The sequence below is a fragment of the Bufo bufo genome, chromosome 2 (genome assembly GCF_905171765.1).
Source record: "Bufo bufo chromosome 2, aBufBuf1.1, whole genome shotgun sequence".
Lineage (NCBI taxonomy): Eukaryota > Metazoa > Chordata > Amphibia > Anura > Bufonidae > Bufo > Bufo bufo.
The window spans coordinates 599,491,475-599,515,872 of record NC_053390.1 but is presented as its reverse complement, the minus strand read 5'-3'; the positions used below and the strand labels follow the sequence as shown (position 1 = coordinate 599,515,872).

General features: G+C 45.2%; 1 protein-coding gene across 2 annotated transcripts; it reads right to left on the bottom strand.

Annotated features, from left to right (window-relative positions):
- Window positions 1–695: 695 nt before the first annotated feature.
- Window positions 696–24,036, bottom strand: GAR1 (GAR1 ribonucleoprotein). 2 transcript variants are annotated; one of them, XM_040418370.1, is made up of 8 exons: window positions 23,939–24,036; window positions 15,788–15,942; window positions 15,719–15,754; window positions 14,538–14,692; window positions 11,561–11,620; window positions 6,079–6,238; window positions 5,263–5,355; window positions 696–1,045 (listed from the first exon to the last, which is right to left on the bottom strand). In XM_040418370.1, the coding sequence occupies exons 2-8, from the start codon at window positions 15,939–15,941 to the stop codon at window positions 1,035–1,037; spliced, it is 669 nt and encodes a 222-aa protein (XP_040274304.1). In that variant the 5' UTR covers window position 15,942; window positions 23,939–24,036; the 3' UTR covers window positions 696–1,034. The 2 variants fall into 2 exon arrangements, with proteins under 2 accessions (XP_040274304.1, XP_040274303.1); XM_040418369.1 differs by lacking the exon at window positions 23,939–24,036 and having other exon boundaries at window positions 15,719–15,942.
- Window positions 24,037–24,398: the final 362 nt, after the last annotated feature.

Sequence of the window (24,398 nt, the reverse complement as noted above, 5' to 3'; positions counted from 1 at the left end):
ACTAGACCCTCAAACTGATTTTAAAATTGAGAGATTAGTCAACATGTCCTACGGTGTAGAACATGTCTAAGCCCGGACACCACGCCAAGGTTTCTCAAGTAGCCCGGGACCTAACACTCTCCTACCTGAGCCGTATGGGCGATACCAGGAGCCAGTGGGCAAATTACAGGAGCTCCTGTAATTTGCCCACTGGCTCCTGGTATCGCCCATACGGCTCAGGTAGGAGAGTGTTAGGTCCCGGGCTACTTGAGAAACCTTGGCGTGGTGTCCGGGCTTAGACATGTTCTACACCGTAGGACATGTTGACTAATCTCTCAATTTTAAAATCAGTTTGAGGGTCTAGTGAGACTGCAGAGTGCACCTGTCCTTGTTATTGTTTTGTTATATTGTTATATTAATTATGACATCCGCACTTGTTATCTTGTGTAGGATGTCTATTGTGGTACTTGTGGTTCGCCGCGGGCATCCTCCATTGTATGCATTTTGCTGGGGATTGCCATTAGCAACGGGCCACAAGTGCAGGATCTGCTCCCCTATATATATGCACAACTGCATGTGGGTTTGAGCACCTCCTGCTAATGCCAACCTGTCTTCTTAGTTTGTCCCAGTGGATGGATTCTTGTGATCCAATATTTATCACCTAATGCTATGCATAGGTAATACATTCAATATATAAAATGAGACAAAAGTTGTGGTAGAAAATTTATTGTCCTAGCATGTTGAAGTAATACAGATTCCTATTTACAACAGTACAACATTAAAAAGTGTACACGCTTTTAATTACTGAAAACATTTCTTACCACAATTCTTCTAAAATGTAAAATGACAATATGCCAACTAAGGCGGCTTTAGTTATAAACATGACTGATGCTCAGAGTGTCTCTTATTGACTACATGTTCTGCAGCAGTAAGTATTGCTTGGAGTCGCTCTTCTCTCTCACGTGGTCTCGTTGAATTAGTCCCATATCAAAAAGAAAGTGAAGGTCTCTTCTCTAACCATAAGAGATCAACCACCGCTGGTTTCACATGGCTCATCACCGGCCTCCTTCATACAGGCAGAAAAAAAGGTAGTATTTAGTAGAAGAAAAATAAAAACCCTACACAAAAAAGGAAACCTAAAGGGGTTTTCCAGCACTAACACTTCATGTATCACTATACTTCATGCAGGCATTACAGTAACACTGTCATGTACTCACAGTACCAAAAGTTTTGTTTCGCTGGTGGGTTATGTGATCAGCAATGTTTAGTTCCTTCTGTGATGACATGTTGTACACATCACATGTGCCAGGCCCTAAATCACAGGCCCGTAATGTACAGCGCATCAATGACATGCCATTCAGGGTGCCGTAGCCTGCACTGTTCTGAAGGCCGCATGCATGTGATCATGTACAGTCCAGAAAACATGGCCCATATGTCGGCCGCATCTCTCAGATTGATAGCAGCTCATCTGAGCCTAACTTACAGCATCACTGCATCATAAATCACCATGATGTAGTAAGCTTGGGTCAGGAGATGCGGCTGACACACGTGTGCATGCTCCGGATGAAGCATGTGTGTTCCCAATTCCCTTTTGCTGGGTTCACGAGAGCACGTATATTACAATAAAACATTTGATTTTGTGGGGACTTGCAATAACCTCTTTGATGGATGAACAGAACTATGAGCGCAGGGATGAAGCTATGGTACAGTCTTTGCGGGATATGTAGTTTTCAGCATGGCGCTCAGACTACTCTACAAGAAGAGGTCGACAAAGACAGCGCCCAACTGTATTGCTGATAAGGGCCGAGAACCTATTCCTTTTTTTTCTAAAACAAAGGCCATCATGTTGGTTATATGTTTTAGAGAAGTTCTTTTTATTGTGTCAGAAACCAAAAACACTGAAATAGTCTGACAGACATCCCAACATCTCGAGCATAAATGAGACATGCTGTAGGCAGTTTTACTACAAACTATATAAATATAGGGTCATCATAGTAAAAAAAGTTGCAAACTGCACATTTGCAACTTTTTAAATGCCACTTGCGCAAAAATTTCTGCCTTGCTACTTTACCATCTTCTACGCCTGGGGCTGGTGTAGATTTCGATTGAGGCACACAGACTGCCAGATGCTGCACCTAATTTATGACGAGGCATATGCCTGGTCATAAATTACCGTAGGCGCAGTATCCGGCAGTGTGCACGGGTATCCTAGCCTGGCGTACTCCACCGGGCTATGATAAATTTCACCCACAGAGTCTGAGAAAATGCATATATGTTGTAAGCAGGCAAAGCACCATTCGAACCTTGGACATGTTATATCAAGGTTGTGACATGTACATTTAAAGAATGTCGTACGATTTTTCCTGCTTCACTTCTGCACTCCAAAGTCTTCTAATGCGCATGGTGACATGCAGAGGCAAAAGCCTTATTTAAAGGGAACGACATCTCAGATATGCAATTTAAACTGCCCACAGTACCTTATTCATGCACTTATGGAGCACTGGAAGCTGTTCTTGCTGCACTGAAAATGCAATTTTAAAGGGTTTCTGTCACCAGAATTGACCCTCTTAAAACTGTGTGACATTTGCGATGTGCTAATGTCAGCAGAATCTAACTCTGCTATTTTTATATTTATTGATGGCCCCCTTAAGGCACAATTCTTACTTCTGTAATATGCTAATTAGCCTCTAGGAGCAGGGGGGGGGGGGGGGGGTGTTGCTCCTGCTCCTAGAGGCTCCGTTCTCCCACCTCATTCCACGCCCTGCCGTCGTTCTCTCACACCTCATTTCACGCCCTTGATTGACAGGCCAGCGTTCGTCATCTGCCGGCCCTGTGTGCTGGTTGAACGGCACTGCGCAGGCGCGAGACTTACCCAGCACACAGGGCCGGCAGGAGAAGACGAACGCTGGCCTGTCAATCAAGGACAGCAGGGCGAGGAATAAGGTGGGAGAACGGAGCCTCTAGGAGCAGGAGCAACGCCCCTCCCCCCCTGCTCCTAGAGGCTAATCAGCATATTACAGAAGTAATAATTGTGCCTTAAGGGGGCCATCAATAAATATAAAAATAGCAAAGTTAGATTCTGCTGACATTAGCACATCGCAAATGTCACACAGTTTTAAGAGGGTCAATTCTGGTGACAGAAACCCTTTAATCTTCTTCCAGTTGTATGGAGAGGTCTGTTCAGGTCAAGGAGACCTGTGTTTTACTCCTCCGAGTCAAGGTTTCCCTGGCCGTCCCCTGCAGCTTGAACTGAACTGCTTCCAGAGCCCTATAAGCGCATGAATAAGGTACTCTGGCCATCTAAATTTGCGCATCCGAGATATCAAGGTCCCTGTAACTATCCATAAGGCTTTAGCCTCTACAAACAAACCTTGTGTGCAGTCTTATCCTGCCATACATGCATGAGGATCATCTTCTCTTCAATTAGAACAAGGGCTAAGGCATTTTAAAGAGGTTGTCTACTTTTTTATCCTGATCTGTGGGGGTCCGACCCTGGGACCCCTGCCAATTAGCTGTTTGAAGACAAAGCGGTGCTTTCCCTACAATAGGACGGCAGAGATGTAATTACACCTACCCTCTGCTGCAGTTGCGATGGCAAACAGGTAAACAATGAACATTCGTAAGATCACCGCTTTCTCTTCAAACAGCTGAACGGCGGGGGTGCCAGGAGTCGGACCCCCGACGATCTGATATTGATTACCTATTCTGATAGGTCAATGTTAAAAAAGCAGACAACCCCTTTAAACTCTCCCTTTTCAACATAAGAAAACAGTTGGGAGTGTGCATGGCCTACGCAGTACACAAGTACATGAGCCAAGCACACGAGCTGGAGACACAAAGTGGCAGGACATTTTTACAGGCTATTCGCATAGATGCTTCAATGTTTTATTTCACAAGCACTAAAGCAATACAAACTGGTTGCATAGATTTATATAGCCTTCCGTTTGCAATCATATGCTTTTACATAACATACTAGTACAATGTATCACAGTTTTCCCCTTTAGGCTAAATGCATACGATCAGGATTGAGTGCGGATTTTCTGCGCGAAAAATCCACACCGTTGGTCATGTACATTGTATTCTATGAGAATTTGAAAATTCTCATGCACACAATGCAGATTTTTTTCCATGCAGATTTTGAGCTTCGGTCAGGATTTTAAAATCTGCAGCATGTCTATTTATTTTCCTGTCCAAATTTTCTCTATTCACTTCAATGGGGACTGGAAAATCCGCACCATAACCGCATGCATATCCGTACCAATTGATGCGGATTGACCGCACGGATTTCCCTGCGATCACCTGCAGATTTCAGTGCGGATTGTCCGCACATAAATCCTGAACATGTGCATTTACCCTAAGGCAGTGATAGACAAACTGCAGCTCTCCAGCTGTTGCAAAACTACAACTCCCACCATGCCCTGCTGTAGGCAGTCTTTGCATGCTGGGAGTTGTAGTTCTGCAACAGCTGGAGAGCCGCAGTTTGCCTATCACTGCCCTAAGGGTACGTTCGCACGTCTGCAGTGAGTAATCTGCACCAATATCCGCTTAAATACTGCAACACATCCGAATTCCATTGTTTTCAATGGGAATTAGTGTCACTGCTCACATGGCCACAGATTTTTGCCAGCGGAAAATGAAGCCCAGTATCCGCACGCAGATCAGCCTCTTTGAATGGGGATAATCAACTACCACTGTATTCAGATTTTAACACATATTTTAGGCTGTACGAACATACTATTATAAGGCTTCTTTCACACTACCGTTTTTTTTTTCCCGTTTTGCAGGCCGTTTTTTTGCGTTCCGTATACGGAACCATTCATTTCAATGGTTCCGCAATTTTTTTTTTATAAACACCGTATGCATTCCTTTTTTCCGTTGAAAGATAGAACATGTCCTATTATTGCCCGCAAATCACGTTCCGTGACTCCATTCAAGTCAATGGGTCCGCAAAAAAAACGGAACAGATACGGAAATGCATCCGTATGTCTTTCGTATCTGTTCCGTTTTTGCGGAACCATCTATTGAAAATGTTATGCCCAGCCCAATTTTTTTATGTAATTACTGTATGATGTATATGCCATACGGAAAAACGGAACGGAAACGGACACACAAAGGAAACAAAAAACGGAAGAACGGATCCGTGAAAAACGGAGCGCAAAACACTGAAATAGCCATACGGTAGTGTGAAAGAGGCCTTAATCTACCATTACATTAAGATGAGCTTTGCCCTGGAAAAGAAAGTAAACAATTCCAAATCAGGAAGATTCACACATTCATACTAACCTCTGAAACCACGGCCTCCACCTCCTCCTCTGCCTCCCCTGAAACCACCACCACCACCACCACCAAATCCTCCACGTCCTCCTCTGAATCCTCCTGAGGGGGAAAACAATTTCAGCACAAAATATTACAAAATCTTTCATCTACAAACTTGCACAAATAAAATGTATTCTAAGCTTTTGGTGCCAGAGGCACAAAAGCTGCATTGATTAATTAAAGGGGCTGTAACTCTGGCTAGATGAAGGATCAACTTGCAATAAAGTGATCATTATTTACCTGGCAGATAACAGGCTGCCGCTCCGATTCTTCGGGGCAGGATCTGTTTACCTGGCTGCAGCAGTGACCACAGACAAGTGACCACCGCAGCCAATCACTTGTCTTGCGGTGAACCGAAGAGGCCAGTGATTGTCGTCGTTGTAATGTCACCACTGCAGAAGGGTTAACAGATTCCAGACTGGAGAACCAGAGAGGCAGCAAGGCATCTGCCAGGTAAATAATCATCACTTCTTTATTATAGGCTGATCCTCTGTTTCGCCCAGTTTACTCCTGAACTTGGACAACCCCTTTAAACATCATACTACAGCAGGGATCAGCAACCTTCAGCACTCCAGTTGTTGTGAAACTGCAATTCCTAGCATGCACCTTTCATTTCTATGTGAGTTCTTAGAAGAGCAGAGCAAGTATGAATGTTGGGAGTTGTAGTTTCACAACAGCTGGAGTGCCGGAGGTTGCCTACCCCTGTACTACAGGGTTTGTAAAAAAAATAAAATAAAATAAAAACTGTAGAAGCATTTCATAAAGCTACGAAAGGACACAAACCTCCACCTCCTCTGCCAAATCCACCTCTGCCAAATCCACCTCGACCACCTCCTCTACCACCGCCTCTTCCACCTCTTCCTCCTCTAGGAGGGCCTTTTTCACCAGGCGGCCGCGGAAGGAACCTTTGCAATGGCAACAGCTTTGCCGGGTCAATATAAAACTGTAGGAAAAAGATTTGCAGTGCAATCATTTAACAGCACAAAACATGACAGCATATAGCACATAGGTTAAAAGAATAAGCACAAGCATGGCATGCCACCCCACTATTATTCCTGCTACAATTTTACTAAAGGTATAACTGGGCGTTACCAGCTCGAGGTGTGTCCCTGCAGACTTGGACAATTACATTTATTTATTAAAAGAGACATGCAAGGAGAGGTGACCATTTTATTTTTTATTTCCCCCCTCTTCACCTGTGAAGAGATCTATATTTCTCTGCTCTGGGGCTGTCTTCACTGCACACTTTCGGTCCCTGCCTTTTAACTTCCACTTGCGCCACTGCAGCCAATGACTGACCTCAGCAGCAACAGGTCTCCAAGCGGCATATGACACAGCAGTGTTGACAAGCTTGAGCGCACATCACAGCTCAGGCCAAACTGGAAGAGCAAGACAGCCCCTTTTAGAGGAATTTATTTTGGGACTTGAGGCAGTTTTCAGGCATAATAGACCTTTAAATTTTGCATTGCTTCTGCCAAGTCTTAGAAAAAAAAAACTAAGATAATAATAATTATTGCGTTGTGGGGGCTATAGCAGCCCAACAATCACTAGAATTCATTAGTGTACATTTGCTTTTTTGGAGCACAGACAAACAGAAGAGTTAACCAAATGTATTAAGCATCCTGTGCCTCTTTAAAAATATGGAGCACACTTCTGACTAAGGGCCCATTCACACAACCTTATTTTTAAGTTTACGGATCGGATGTGAACCCGTTCATTTCAACGCGGCCGCAAGAGATACGGACAGCACACTGTGTGCACTTCTGTTCCATCCCGCAGAGGTCTGCCCGCGAACCACCTCCTCCCGCTCACAGTTTGTGGCAAGGGTGTTGGTAAAAACAAAAAAAATGTCACAGATTGTGCTGCGAACTGGAACTTGCGTCAAATTTTCAAGAAATAGAAAGCTAGTGTAGAGCTATAACAAATGACCTCCTCTGTGTCTAGTTCAGTCCTAGACCAGTGATGGCTAACCTCCGGCACTCCAGCTGTGGTGAAACTATAACTCCCAGCATGCTCCATTCATTTCTGAGGAGTTCTGAGAACAGTCAAGCAAGTGTGCATCTTGGGAGTTGTAGTTTTACCACAGCTGGAGTGCCGGAGGTTGGCCATTACAAATCTAGACCAAAATAATAATAAGTAATGCAGAGAACACTAGAGGACAGTATTAAAGGGCATCCGGTACCAGAGACTCCCTATGAAACTTTTTGCATAGACACATAGCTGTAGTTCACCTGCTTAAAACGCTCTTTTTCTGTTGATTATTTGAGGCTCTATTCTCAGGTTACATTTTTTTTTTCTTAATTTGTCTCTTAGGGTACTTTCACTCTAGCGTTATTCCTTTCCGGCGCTGAGTTCCGTCCTAGGGGCTCTATACCGGAAAAGAACTTATCTATATCCCCATGCATTCTGAATGGAGAGAAATCCGTTCAGGATGCATCAGGATGTCTTCAGTTCAGTCACTTTTACGGTATTTGGCTGGAGAAAACACCACAGCATACTGCGGTATTTTCTTCGGCCAAAATGCCAGAACACTTTCCTGATTGCCGGACCGGCATTCATTTCCATTGAAATGTATTAATGTCGAATTCGGAGACCTTTAAAAATGAGGGGGAAAAAACGGAGAGATGGTATTTCAATGCATTTGTCAGACGGATCCGGAAACAAATGGTATCTGTTTGCACACGGATTTCCGGATCCGGCAGGCAGTTCCGGCAATGGAACTGCCTGCCGGATTCCTCTAACGCAAGTGTGAAAGTACCCTTAGGCCTTTGGTGCAATGAAGGCATCACCATTGCTCTTGTTGCACCCTTGCCCCACTCCATTCTGTGGCCGACCCCTCCGTCACTGCTTTGATTGAGAGGGTCAGGCCATGGCAAAGCAGTGAGGGAGGGAAGAAGTGGGGCATGGGTGCAACAAGAGCAACGCTGATGCCCTCATTGCACAAAAGGCCATATTTGCACATCAGGAAAAAGTATCATAACTCAGGAAAAGAACCTCATATCAACAAAATAAAAACTGTGTTTTAATCAGGTGAACCACAGCTATGAGTCTATGCAAACAGTTAGACGGGTGGGGTCACTGGTGACAGATTCCCTTTAACCCTTTCTCTACCAGCGACGTACGTGTACGGCACTGGTAGCACTGTGCAAGCATGACACCCGATCGCACTTGCAGCGGGCGTCATGGCCGGCAAGTCTCTGCTGTTTCAAACAGCAGAGACCTCCGGCTAATTACCGCAACCGCCAATAATGCCGATCGCGGTAATTAAATGCTTTAGATGCCGTGATCAAGTGAGATCATGGCACATGAATGCGCAAAAAGCTGAAGCCCCATACGGCCAATCGGAACTTCAATACATGCGCTGAATGCTCCGAATCTCTATGAAGAAATTCAGAGCAGTAATGCTGCAATTCTTATTGTGGCCACGAGATGGCAGGCCAAAATAAGAAATGAGCAAAATGCAAAGAAATTGTAATTTTTTTTTTATCGCTTAAAGGTCAAAATGAAAAATTCTAAAATGATAAGATCATTTATGAGCCTTAGGCCTCATGCACACGACCGTATTTTTTTTGCGGTCCGCAAAACGGGGTTCCGTTTTACCGTGATCCGTGACCGTTTTTTTCGTCCGTGGGTCTTCCTTGATTTTTGGAGGATCCACGGACATGAAAAAAAAAGTCGTTTTGGTGTCCGCCTGGCCGTGCGGAGCCAAACGGATCCGTCCTGAATTACAATGCAAGTCAATGGGGACGGATCCGTTTGACGTTGACACAATATGGTGCCATTTCAAACGGATCCGTCCCCATTGACTTTCAATGTAAAGTCTGGAGTCCCTTTTATACCATCAGATCTGAGTTTTCTCCAATCCGATGGTATATTTTAACTTGAAGCGTCCCCATCACCATGGGAACGCCTCTATGTTAGAATATACTGTCGGATATGAGTTAGATCGTGAAACCTCATTTCCGACAGTATATTCTAACACAGAGGCGTTCCCATGGTGATGGGGACGCTTCTAGTTAGAATATACTACAAACTGTGTACATGACTGCCCCCTGCTGCCTAGCAGCATCCGATCTCTTACAGGGGGCCGTGATCAGCACAATTAACCCCTCAGGTGCCGCACCTGAAAGGGTTAATTGTACTATCATATCCCCCTGTAAGAGATCAGGGCTGCCAGGCAGCAGGGGGCAGACCCTCCCCCCCCTCCCCAGTTTGAATATCATTGGTGGCCAGTGCGGCCCCCCCCCCTTCCTCCCTCTATTGTAATAATTCGTTGGTGGCACAGTGTGCACCCCCCCCTTCCTCCCTCTATTGTAATAAATCGTTGGTGGCACAGTGTGCCCCCCCCCTTCCTCCCTCTATTGTAATAATTCGTTGGTGGCACAGTGTGCGCCCCCCCCCCCTTCCTCCCTCTATTGTAATAAATCGTTGGTGGCACAGTGTGCGCCCCCCATTGGCCCCCCCCTCCCTCTATAGCATTAACAACATTGGTGGCCAGTGTGCGGCCTCCCATCTCCCCCCCCCCCCCCCCCCCCGATCATTGGTGGCAGCGGGTTACTAGCAATAGTACAATAGTAAAAGATTCATACTTACCTGGGAGCTGCGATGTTCGTGTCCGGGCGGGAGCTCCTCCTACTAGTAAGTGACAGTTCATTTAGCAATGCGCCGCACAGACCTGTCACTTACCAGTAGGTGGAGCTCCCGGCCGGACACGAACATCGCAGCAGCAGCCAGCAGCAGGTAAGTATGAATCTTCTACTATTGTACTATTGCTAAGTAACCATGGCAACCAGGACTGTAGTAGCGTCCCGGTTGCCATGGTTACCGATCGGAGCCCCAGCGATTAAACTGGGACTCCGATCGGAACTCCGCTGCCACCAATGATGGGGGGGGAGATGGGAGGCCGCACACTGGCCACCAATGTTGTTAATGCTATAGAGGGAGGGGGGGCCGATGGGGGGCGCACACTAACTAATTATTACAATAGAGGGAGGGAGGGGGGGGGGGGGGGCGCACACTGTGCCACCAACGAATTATTACGATAGAGGGAGGGGGGGGGGGGGGGGGCCGCACTGGCCACCAATGATATTCAAACTGGGGAGGGGGGGGGTCTGCCCCCTGCTGCCTGGCAGCCCTGATCTCTTACAGGGGGCCGTGATCAGCACAATTAACCCCTTCAGGTGCCGCACCTGAAGGGGTTAATTGTGCTGATCACGGCCCCCAGTAAGAGATCGGATGCTGCCAGGCAGCAGGGGGCAGTCTTGTACACAGTTTGTAGTGTATTCTAACTAGAAGCGTCCCCATCACCATGGGAACGCTTCTGTGTTAGAATATACTGTCGGTTCTGAGTTTTCACGAAGTGAAAACTCAGCTTTGAAAAAGCTTTTATGCAGACGGATCTTCGGATCCGTCTGTATAAAAACTAACCTACGGCCACGGATCACGGACACGGATGCCAATCTTGTGTGCATCCGTGTTCTTTCACGGACCCATTGACTTGAATGGGTCCGTGAACCGTTGGCCGTGAAAAAAATAGGACAGGTCATATTTTTTTCACGGCCAGAAAACACGGCTCACGGATGCGGCTGCCAAACGGTGCATTTTCCGTTTTTTCCACGGACCCATTGAAAGTCAATGGGTCCGCGAAAAAAAACGGAAAACGGCACAACGGCCACGGGTGCACACAACGGTCGTGTGCAGGAGGCCTTAAAGTGATAAAAAATAAATACATAAAAGTTTAAATCACCCCCGTTTCCGTATAATAAAAATACCTAAATAACAATAAATATAAACATCCTGGGTATCACCGCGACCGAAAACGCCCATAATCAAAGTTTAAATTTATTTTTACACTATTTACACATAAAAAAAACTAAACATATGGGGTATCGTTGTAATCGCACTGAACCAGAGAATGAAGGGCATGGGTCAGTTTTGCCGTAAACAAAACGCTGTGGGAACAAAACCCGTAAAATGGTGGTAGGATTGCGTTTTTTCCAATTCCCATTTGGAATTTTTTTCCCGCTTTCCACTACATTTTATGCCATAATTAATGGTGGTATTAGAAAGTACAACTTATTAGAAAGTACAACTTGCCCCACAAAAAATAAGCCCTCATACAGCGATGTGACTGGAAATATAAAAAAGTTATGGCTCATGGAAAATAGGGAAGAAAAATAAATAGGCAAAAAAGAAAAAACCTCCGGTATCCTAAGGGTTAAGCACTTAAGGAGCCAACGAATCATACAATAAATGAAACACTTACCTTCTGTAACTTCTTAAAAGATGAAGCTTTCATATTATCAGAGAGCTTTACAGAAAAATACTTGCATAAGTCATTAAGGAAGTTATAAATGAAAATGAAATAGTGGACCGCTTAAAAAACGTGCCACGCACAAAATGTGTTTCAACCCCTTTGTGACCAGCCTGTTTTGGGCCTTAAAAGGGGTTGTCTTGCTTCAGCAAGTGGCATCATGTAGATAAAGTTAATACAAGACTCTTACTAATGTATTGTGATTGTCCATATTGCTTCCTTTGCTGGCTGGATTCATTTTTCCATCATGTTATACACTGCTTGTTTCCATGGTTACGACCACCCCGCAATCCAGCAGCGGAGGCCGTGCTTGCGCAATATAGGAGCACTACACTGAAAGCACGGCCACATCTGCTGGATTGCAGAGTGGTTGTAACAATGGAAACAAGCAATGTATAACATGATGGAAAAATGAATCCAGCCAGCAAAGGAAGCAATATGGACAATCACAAAAATTCATTTTGCCTTGCATTACTTTTCTCTACATGATGCCACTTGCTGAAGCGAGACAGCCCCTTTAAGGCCCAAAACAGGCTGATATGTATACGAGGTCTCTCTAGTAAGAGAGCAGGCAAGAGTCTTCCTTGTCGTGCATGATTTGAACAGGGCAGTTTCACACAAGCATATTCTTCATACAATAAAAACTTTTCTAATACAGTTTGGAGGGAAGTTATCAAGTCCTGCCCTCCAGAATTCTCGCTTCAAAAAGTCGCCAAATAAGGCTTTGCAACTTTTTTGCATTATCTGTGCAAACATTTTGCATGTTTATGTCACTCACTCAAGTTCTAAAAAGTAGCTGTGGGGGTGTTTAGCCTGTCGGGCTGATTTAAGCCAAATTTATCAACTGACTTTTTACAAAAATTGTCCCAGTCTTAGTTCAGTATAGGGGTGGGGGTAGGGTTAACCGGTGTCCACGATATACAGCGGTATTAAGAAACAGCGATATGGCAATATTGCTGTTTCCAAATAACAGCAGCATTTTGTGATGTCATAGGAGCGGTCATATGCGCGCTGACCGCTCCTAAATCTGTGTCAGCCAGCACCTACATCGTGTATATGCGTACCATACATAACATATTAGTTCCTGCAGCGGCCGCCCCCGGCTCCTCCTCTCTCCCATGTTCAAGTTTCCGCCCACTGGTCGAGCACAGGAGTGAGGCGGGCAAAGTCAGTAAGCGGTCCATGTCCCAGCCAAGATGGGGGAAGAAGAGTGAGACCCTAACAGCCCGGGTGTCATAAGTAAAGGTTATACACTGTTCGTCTATGTCTTCTGCGGCCCTGGCCCTCCCTGCAAGCTGCACTGCATGGTGATGGCACTTGATCTCTCATAGAAGGCATTAGGGAATAACATACAGGTCATAATGAGTCCCATCAGTATAATAGCCTCATACAGTATAATGTCTCCCTGTTGCCCCCATAGAGGAGTATCAAGAAGACATTACTGTATGTGGGCCACAAGACATTATTATACTGAAGGGGGGGGGGGGGTTACAAACTGTTGTCTCATACAGTATAATGTCACCCTTACAGTATAGTTCCTGAGTCCAGACAGTATAATGTCTCCTGGTGGCCCATGCAGTATAGTGACTCTTGTGGCCCACTGCCTGACGAGCGGCCAGCCCATATAGTGTATAATGTCTCCTTGTGGCCCCCATACTGTATAATATCTCCTTGTGGCCCCCATACTGTATAATATCTCCTTGTGGCCCCAAGTTTTGTTTTTTTCTAAATGGGTATTTATCGCGATATATATTGTTATAGCGATAAATTTCTTAATATAGTTATCGTGGGAATATTTTTGATATCACCCAACCCTAGGCGGGCGTAGGAAGTTGAGAAACAACTCAAGACAGAAGTGTTCGACATTAATAGGCTCTGTCACCAGGATGAACCCTATTAAACCAGGCATATAGTCTGGTAGGGTTGATCTAGCTGACTAGGCGGGATCAAGAATACCATAGTGCAAAATACCATCCCAGCAGAACCAAATAACACAATGTAGAACAGTATACTGCCCCAAAAGCTGGACCTCTGGTGACCATCAATAGCTGCCATCTTCTGTCCTCCTCCTCCAGTTGTCTATAGAGCAGGGGGCTTAGGAGGTGAGGTGCGGGCCACTGCATTTGAATTCAGGAGGGTATATGCCGTCGCTAGCTGGGTACATGAGTGCCCGATTCTCACAGCGTTAATTACTGTTGAGAGCTCAGCGGCAGAGAGGAGGACTTAGGTGGCCCCCTGGGACATCGGCCCACCAGGAAATTTCCCTGCAGGGTCTATAGCCAATCTACCCCTGGTTGTGCAAGAATAGGAGAATTTTGGCAAACCCCTCCACTTGGCGGACCTGTAAAGAGAAGTTTACTTACCTGCTCCTTCCCCTGGCCTGAAACACTCCCTCGCTGTAAACATCCGGTTTGACATCACCTACAGCGGTAAAGGGCTCCACTTACGCCAAGAGAAATGGTCACATAACACAAGGGGATCCAGTCACCACCATGGCCAATGTGATGACAAACCATACGTTTACAGCGCGAGATCGCAGAAGAGCATCCCAGGCCAGGAGAAGGAGCGGGAAAGCAGGCAAGCTTACTTTTCCAGGTCTGACCAAATGGGGAGGGTTTGCCAAACCCCACCCCCTCCCCATTCTTGCACAACCCCTTTAAAGATTCCCCATATGATAAATCTCCCCCTTTGAGTATCAATTCCTCAGGATTTTAAGGGTCACAACTTCATAATACATTGTTCTGGACATGCGATGGACACAGATGACATGCTGGAACCTAGGATAACTTTTCAAAACACAATGTATAAGATACATTTGCCAAAATCGTAATACACAAGAGTCAAGAGGGGTGCTTGATTTGGTTTTCCCCTTCCATAACATATTGTAATGCTAGCCAAATGACATGGAAAATGAGATTAGAAAGGATACAAAGTCTCTCAACTGCCCAAATATTTCATCCACTTTTCCAATCTGCTCTTTGTTTTGCAGATAAATGGGAGCGTTGAAGTAAGGCACTTTCTTTTCTTCAGTGATACATTTACACACCACGTCGTCTTCACAAGGATGCATGAACTCGCCCACCTCTGCAACATCAACACAATTACAAGTCGCAATAATACATCCGGTTCATTAGTGTTCTGAAGTTACACAAAAGGTTTAGGACCTGGCCGGCCAATCTGTGATCACTGCTGAAGGGAAGTCAAATTAACTCGACCATGGAGCCCAAGGCTGGCTACACAAGGTAGCAATATGGCCGCAACAATCTGAACCTCTCAAAGCAAATGGGTCTGCATCCGGTGCCCACATATTGTGGACTAGCTGTTTGCGGGCCGCAATACGGGATCGGCCGCGTGCATGAGGCCTTAGGGTTTCCCAGGAATATTTCAGCCAGAATGCAACACTTTCTTGGCCTCATCGCCATTCGAGAATATATAGGACCAGCTGGGATGCCAGCAACCTACGTGCGCATGATCTACAGGCCCAGCTGTAACATCTGTGGGCAAATGTGCCACAGGATACCATACAGAACCTATAAGCCTCCATGCCCAACTTCGATCCAGGCTAGAGGTGGCCCAACAGGTACTACAGCCTCCTTTCCATTGTACAATTTTCCTTAATAAAGTTATCCTAGCTCTACTTACATATATTATTATTACAGTCACACAAAGAAAGCTTCATTCGACCCCAACAAATCCTTCTTGGTACGTTATTTTTTGTCAATGAGTGTAATTAAAATAACCAATATTCACCCGTTTAAGCTCCGGGCCCCATTAACTGTGGGGCAGCCAAAAATGTTTAAATGGCACCTGATCAGTTGCCTAGAAGTAAAAGGAGATAGGAGCTGCAACAGCTTACATGGGTGTGCAGAGGTTAATTTAATATGTTAAAGCACTCCCAGCATGTATGTACTGGAAAACACCTTTAAATAGTGCCGTGCTCACTGATTGGCTTTTTGTGCTCTAATACGAAATGAATTCACTGTAGCAAATCACAAGCATTTCAAGGAGCATGCGGATGATTAAGCTCCAATGTAAGTACAGACGATACATTGGCTTCATGTTAAAATATTTTAACGTTAAAAGTTTTATAATAATTGTAACACAACATACCAACAACATACTCTGGTGGTCCCTGGTCATAGCCTCCTCTGTTAAAGCCGCCTCTTCCGCCAAATCCACCTCTTCCGCCAAAACCACCTCTTCCGCCAAAACCACCTCTTCCGCCAAAACCACGTCCTCCTCCTCCACCTCCTCCTCCTCTTCCTCCCCACCCACCACCACCACCTCTGCCACCTCCTCCCCGATTAAAGCCTCCTCTTCCTCCAAAGGACATCCTAAACACAGAGGGGAACAAAGACATTTATTAGAAAAATGAATTAAACAATAAGTATAGTGCCTGATCTGTCTGAGGGCTCTCTCATATACTTACGCTATTGGAAATGTACGGGATCTGCAGCAGAGAAGCAAATTCCCTGAAATCAGGAAAGCCATTTGTATCAAAGGGGGTTTTCCATTAAATGAAGTTATCCTCTCTCCACAGGACAAGGGAAAACTATTGATCGGTGAGGGTGCGACAGCTGGTAGCCCACCAATCATGAGGGCCCCAGACCCCCCGAGCATGCGTACTGACATTCTAAGTTCTTGTACCCGTATCTGTGGCAGTCCCATAGAGAATGAATGGAGCAGCAGTGCATATGCTCAACTTAGTGCTCCATTCTTATTGGAGGTACAGGGCCCCCGCTCTTGTGATCAGTGGGGACATCCACTGATCTAATAGTTATCCCCTATCCAGTGGAGTGGAGGTGGCTTTATGGAGTCAAGCTACACTTTAAACCCCTTAGTGACCACTAATACGCCTTTTTACTGATGGAAACAAATGGGTTTTAGCTAAGTCTACTTTCACACTGGCGTTTTGGCTTTCCGTTTATGAGATCCGTTCAGGGCTCTCACAAGCGGTCCAAAACGGATCAGTTTGCCCTAATACATTCTGAATGTTAACCTCTTAAGGACTCGGCCCTATTTCACCTTACGGACTTGGCCATTTTTTGCAAATCTGACCAGTGTCACTTTAAGTGCTGATAACTTTAAAACGCTTTGACTTATCCAGGCCATTCTGAGATAGTTTTTTTCGTCACATATTGTACTTCATGACACTGGTAAAATGAAGTAAAAAAAATTCATTTTTATTTATAAAAAATAAAAAAATGTAACAAAACTTTGTAAAAAATTGCAAAATTGCCAAGTTTAAATTTCTCTACTTCTATAATACATAGTAATACCTCCAAAAATAGTTATTACTTTACATTCCCCATATGTCTACTTCATCTTTGGATCATTTTGGGAATGATATTTTATTTTTTGGGGCTTAGAAGTTTAGAAGCAAATATTGAAATTTTTCTGAAATTTTCAAAAACCCAATTTTTAGGGACCAGTTCAGGTCTGAAGTCACTTTGCGAGGCTTACATAATAGAAACCACCCAAAAATGACCCCATTCTATAAACTACACCCTCAAGGTATTCGAAACTGATTTTACAAACGTTGTTAATCCTTTAGGTGTTCCACAAGAGTTATTGGCAAATGGAGATGAATTTAAATTTTTGGGCAAATTTTCCATTTAATAATTTTTCCCAGTAACAAAGCAAGGGTGAACAGCCAAACAAAACTCAATATCAATATTTATGGCCCTGATTCTGTAGTTTACAGAAACACCCCATATGTGGTCGTAAACAGCTGTACCGCCACACGGTAGGGCGCAGAAGGAAAGGAATGCCATACGGTTTTTGGAAGGCAGATTTTGCTGGACTGTTTTTTTGGACACCATGTCCCATTTGAAGGCCCCCTGATGCACCCCTAGAGTAGAAACTCAAAAAAAGTTTCCCCATTTTAGAAAGTACGGGATAGGGTGGCCGTATTGTCGGTACTAGTTTAGGGTACATATGATTTTTGATTGCTCTATATTACACTTTTTGTGAGGCAAGATAACTAGAAATAGCTGTTTTGGCACCGTTTTTATTTTTTGTTATTTACAACATTCATCTGACAGGTTAGATCATGTGATATTTTTATAGACCAGGTTGTCACGGATGCGGCGATACCTAATATGTATACTTTTTTTTATTTATGTAAGTTTTACACAATGATTTCTTTTTTGAAGCAAAAAAATAATAATCATGTTTTAGTGTTTCCATAGTCTGAGAGCCATAATTTTTTCAGTTTTTGGGCGATTACCTTGGGTAGGGTATGATTTTTGCGGGATGAGATGTTTTATTGGCACTATTTTGGGGTGCGTGTGACTTTTTGATCGCTTGCTATTACACTTTTTGTGATGTAAGGTGACAAAAAATGGTTTATTGAGCACAGTTTTTTATGGTGTTATCTGAGGGGTTAGGTCATGTGATATTTTTATAGAGCCGGTCGATATGGACACGGCGATACCTAATATGTATACTTTTTTTTATTTATGTAAGTTTTACACAATAACAGCTTTTTTATAAAACAAAAAAAATGATGTTTTAGTGTCTCCATGTTCTGAGCCATAGTTTTTTTTATTTTTTGGGCGATTGTCTCAGGTAGGGGCTCATTTTTTGCGGGATGCGGTGAAGGTTAGATTGGTACTATTTTGGTGGGCAAATGCCTTTTTGATAGCTTGCTGTTGTACTTTTTGTGATGTAAGGTGACAAAAAAATGGTTTATTTAGCACAGTTTTTATTTTTTACGGTGTTTATCTGAGGGGTTAGGTCATGTGATATGTTTATAGAGTCGGTCGATACGGACGCGGCGATACCTAATATGTATACTTTTTTTAACCAATTTTTTTTAACTCTATTTGGGGGAAAATTACGTTTTTGTTTATTTTTACTTTAAACTTAATTTTTGGAGGGGAAAACTTTATTTTTTGTCCCACTTTGGGACTTGAACTTTTGGGGGTCTAATCCTTTACAATGCATTCCAATACTTCTGTATTGTAATGCATTGGCTGTATGAGTAATACTGTGTGTATTACTCATACAGCTTCCGGCCTGTGAGATCCTGGGGGCTGGATCTCACAGGCTCGTCACCGGAAGGCAGCGCGATGCCTTCCATGCCATCGGGTCCCCCCCACAGCCGCATGGGGACCCGGTGGCACGCCTGATCGCCGCCGCAAACCGCAGGTAAAGCGTGCAAACCGCCCTGTCACATGACCCCCCCCCCCCAGCGTTGTGACAGGATGCCCGCTAAATGATTTCAGCGGGCATCCTGTCACAATTAACCGCCCCCCCCCCCCCGCAATATTTTTTTAAACTTAGTCCCTAAGGGGTTAAAGGATCCGCTCAGAATGCATCAGTTTGCATCTGTTCAGTCTCCATTCCGCTCTGGAGGCGGACATCGTCTGACGAAAATGAGCCAAACGTTTTCTCTGACACAATCTGGCACAATAGAAAATGGATGCGTCCTCCATTGACTTTCAATGGTGTTCAAGACAGATCCGTCTTGGCTATGTTGCAGATAAAACAAACTGATCCGTTCTGAATGGATGCATGTGGTTGTATTATCTGAACGGATCCGTCTGTGCAGATCCATGACGGATCCGCACCAAACGCGAGTGTGAAAGTAGCCTAAGGGCTCTTTCACACTTGCGTTGTCCGGATCCGTCGTGCACTCCATTTGCCGGAGGTGCCCGCCGGATACGGAAAAACGCAAGTTAACTGAAAGCATTTGAAGACGGATCCGTCTTCAAAATGCGTTCAGTGTTATTATGGCAGCCAGGACGCTATTAAAGTCCTGGTTGCCATAGTAGTAGTGGGGAGCAGTATACTTACAGTCCGTGCGGCTCCCGGGGCGCTCCAGAATGACATCAGAGCGCCCCATGCGCATGGATGACGTGATCCATGTGATCACGTCACCCATGCGCGTGGGGCGCCCTGACGTCACTCTGGAGGGCCTGGGGAGCCGCACGGACGGTAAGTATACTGCTCCCCCGCTCCCCACTACACTTTACCATGGCTGCCAGGACTTTAGCGTCCTTGCAGCCATGGTAACCATTCAGAAAAAGGTAAACGTCGGATCCGGCAATGCGCCGAAACGATGTTTAGCTTAAAGAGGGCCTTTCACCTGTATAAACTATGTGAACTGAGTATGCTGCCATATAGAGAGGCGCCCGGGGATCTCACTGCACTTACTATTATCCCCGGGCGCTGCTCCGTTCTCCCATTATAGGCTCCGGTAGCTTTGCTTTTTAAGTTATAGTAGGCGGGTCTTCCCTTGTCCTGTGGGCGTCTCCTTCTCCTAGGCTGCAGCGCTGGCCAATCGCAGCGCACAGCTCACAGCCTGGGAAGTTTTTTTCTCCCAGGCTGCGAGCTGTGCGCTGCGATTGGCCAGCGCTGCAGCCTAGGAGAAGGAGACGCCCACAGGACAAGGGAAGACCCGCCTACTATAACTTAAAAAGCAAAGCTACCGGAGCCTATAACGGGAGAACGGAGCAGCGCCCGGGGATAATAGTAAGTGCAGTGAGATCCCCGGGCGCCGCTCTATATGGCAGCATACTCAGTTCACATAGTTTATACAGGTGAAAGGTCCTCTTTAAGGCCGGATCCGGATTAATGCCTTTCAATGGGCATTAATTTCGGATCCGGCCTTGCGGCAAGCGTTCAGGATTTTTGGCCGGAGCAAAAACCGCAGCATGCTGCGCTATTTTCTCCGGCCAAAAAACGTTCCGGTCCGGAACGGAAGACATCCTGAACGGATTTCTCTCCATTCAGAATGCATTAGGATAATCCTGATCAGGATTCTTCCGGCATAGAGCCCCGACGACGGAACTCTATGCTGGAAGAAAAGAACGCAAGTGTGAAAGAGCCCTAAGCTGGCTTTAAGCATTTATTACATGTACCCAAAATGGTGCATTAAAAAGTATAACTTGTCCTGCAAAAAATAAGACCTCATACAGGTACATTGATGAGAAAACAAAAAAGTTATATCTCTTGGAATGCGATTTTTAAAATATTTGTGTGGTCACTAAGGGGTTAAGAGCAATTCTGCAACTATACAAATGGTATATCTCAGTGCAACCTTGTAGCTAGTCATCACCAGGTCAGAAGAAACTGCCCACAAAGAATTATCAGGTTGCACCATGAAGAGAATCCTCTTAAAAAAAAGCCACCTCAATTGGTGTTTTTTGTAGTGTTTTTGTGAGGCATTTTTCAGTGTATTTCAGCACTTTTTTTTTTAAGTAACGCTATTGAAAAACACCCTATCAGGGGTACAAGATAAACACCCCGTTGTCCTGTGATTAATATTTCCATAGACTTTCAAGCAACATCTGGGACTGGTGTTTGCCTAAAAACGTGGCAAAAAATGCACCACAACTGCCATTAATAACTTGTGTGACACCAGCCAATAATGAATGGTTGTCCCTACTCTCCCTGACCGCAGAGGTTGTGGTGCCATAAGATGCCCTCTATAAGCATGAAGGACGTATCTTTTTGAAGTGATCGTGGGAGACGGCCCTGAGTACTGAGCCGTCCATAACACAATGCACCCTCACTGTATTGCTACTAAAAACAAGGTGTGGTGATGAGAAAATTCTACCAAGCGATTTTTAGGATGGCTTCTAATTTGTCCCCCCAGTTCTATTACCAGGATTCACAGCCAACTAAACATCACTGTGCTCACTATCCCTGCGGCATCCAGCACTTACAGGGCACGGACATGCTGGACCCCGCAGCACTGCGAGGGAGATCAGTCCGACGCCACACTATGCCCTCAGTGAGGGAAGCATAGTACAGCTAACAGGTTCCTTTTAAAGAGGCTCTGTCGCCATTCCTGACATGTCTGCTGTAGTAAAGAATTGTATTTCACATGAAATGATATGTCTGGAACATTTCTTTTTAGGACTATGTTTTGCCATTCTTCTTCTATTCTTACTAGAGGTTTATGGATAAAGGTACAGATGGGAGTTACAAATTGGGGAGGGTGTCCCTGCACAGTCTAGCACTGGTAACACCCATCTGTATCTTTATCCTTATAACAGAAATAAGAGAAGAATGGCCTAACACAGAAATATAGAATGATTCTCCAGAATTGTTATTACATGGGGAATGTAAGTAGCTACTCAAACAGACATGTCAGGAGTGGTGACAGGTCCTCTATAAAGGGGTTATCCAATCCAAAAAAAAAAAGCGAGAATGCATCAGTCTGCCAGCGTTCAGCCTCCGCTCAGCGAGCGGACACCTGAACGCTGCTTACAATGGAAGTCAATGGGGACGGATCCGTTTGAAGATGACACAATATGGCTCAATCTTCAAACGGATCCGTCCCCCATTGACTTTCAATGTAAAGTCTGAACGGATCCGCTCAGGCTACTTTCACACAGAAATTTTTCTAAGTTATAATGCAGACGGATCCGTTCTGAACGGATGCAAACGTCTGCATTATAGGAGCGGATCCGTCTGTGCAGACATCAGACGGACCCGCTCCGAACGCTAGTGTGAAAGTAGCCTAATTTACAGCACATAAGTCACTTTCATACGATCAGCATTCTGTATCAGTATTTGTGAGCCGAACCTACAGAGGGAAAGCATAATGGGAAGATTTGAGCCTCTTCTGTGTTTTGGACTCCTGTATCTGGCTTACAAATACTGACCGTGTGAAAGTGGTCTAAAGGCTTTTTTCACACAGGTTTTCATTGCCGTTTTTAGCCGCTCTGAAGGTCTATGGGAAATATGAAACACAGGACACACCGACATCTGCGTTTACACATCCGGCAGGCTGTTCCAGCAGAGTAATAGTCTGCTCGCATTCAATGCATCCAGCCTACCTGGATAATGCCGTGCACACCCAGATACCCATTGACTATAATGAGATCCGTCAACTTTCCAGAAGTCATGAAAGCACAACTTTTTGTCTGGCAGAAATCCGCCATTTATGCTGGAAAGTGGCCATTATAGTCAATAGGGATACGAGAGTGCATAGAATTAGCCGGATGGGTAAACTCTGGCAGGCTGTTCCTCTGCTTAAAAATGCATATGTGAACGTAATTAGCTTAGCATTTTGTGTTGTTTCAGGCGTTTTCACATCACCTTCTCTATGTAAAAAAATGCCATGAAGACAATACTAGCGGTAAACCACACTGACCAAAAAAAAAGGAAAATAGTAAGACAAAAGGCAGCAAAAAAAGCCTGTTTGTGCTTATTCTGGAGTTTTGTTTACTAGTAACAAAACCTCAAAGCCAAATTCACGTGTGGGGATCTAGAAGGTAGGTTCACACTGACTTTTTTGGAGAAGTTTTTGAGGCACATTCGCCTACAGGTTTTTCAACCAAAGCCAGGAATGGATTTTGAAGGAAATGGAAATAAGGCCTCAGGCACAAGACCGTATTTGTGTTCTGCGGAGCCATTCATTTTAATGGGGACGCAAAAAATGCAAACAGCACACTATATGCTGTCCACACCGGTATGTCCGTGCCGTCGTCTTGCAAAAAAGATAGAACATGTCCAATATCCATTTTGCGGACACGGATAAGACCTTTTAACAGAAGGGGGGGGGGGTGGAGGCATGCAGATGGCCGGTATCTGAGGTTTGTGGACCACAAAACACATATGGTAGGAGGCCTAACAGAAGGATATACGGTATAATTCTTCCTGTAGAATCCACTTCTGGCTTTGGTTGAAAAACCTGCAAGCAAATCTGCCTCAAACCCTCTGGATAGGCCGTCAATACCTGATCGGCAGGGACACCCCACAACTCCAACCAACCAACTGTTCAGGCACGGCTCCAGCAGCAGAACTAGACGGCTTTCTGTCGTGTACTGGACGTTGAGGTGATTGGTAACCAGTAACGTTCACTACACAATGGATGCAGTTCTGGTGCTAAGGCCAATCCCCAAGAGCTGATCACCAGGTGTCAGAGACGTCACATTATCACTATAAAAGCAGTGGACAACCCCTTTAATGTTATAGAAATATATAGAGGCATCAAGGTTTACAAAGCACACGTGGATTGTAGCCACTTCACATTACCATGTTTACCACATCCCGGTGTGGCCCCGATGACTCCAATGGGTCTGTGCTCCACATGTTACATGGATGTGAGGACACACTGAAGAGCTTCCCCAACCATGCTGTAAAAGACGGGACATGTCCTAGACCTGGCCACAACACGCAGAGCACAGACCCATTGAAGACAGCAGGTCCGCGCTGTAATGTGGCATGCACATGACTGGTAAACGTGGTTTGCTGATCTGTGGACACAAAACCCTTCCAGTCCTATGCTCCATACAAAGCACATATAAATGGGAGTGAGCGGCATGTGGGCACTTATCTGCCTGGCACCTAGAGTATCACATACCTGCCTTCCTGTATCGCGACTCGCTCTTCTCCACTACACGTGGGGCTAGGGTAGGCTCATCCGGCGCCCTCTGATGACGTCACCGACATGAGGCGAGGGGAATGGTAGTGGCTAAACTCCATGCGGGAAACGAGCCTCCTGACGTCACTGTGTCACGTGACAGTCTCTTGTCACGTGACTAAATCGGATAGCATACCATGGTCGGGAGCTGCTCAGGCTGTTTGCCGAGCAGGTCGCTGTTGGGCTGTTGGGGGGGAGGTCTGTCAGTGCTGGAGGTGCATGTGTGTGCTGTGGACGTGGGGAGGGGAACTGTATGCGGGGCCATGGGCAGCGGGTGGCACTGGGGGGGACAGCTGATAGAGTGCTGATGGCACTTTTAATTAGTTTTTTGTTCTTCGAGTACTCGATTAATCGATAGAATACTCGATTGCAAAAATAGTCGATAGCTGCAGCCCTAGTTGTATGCGG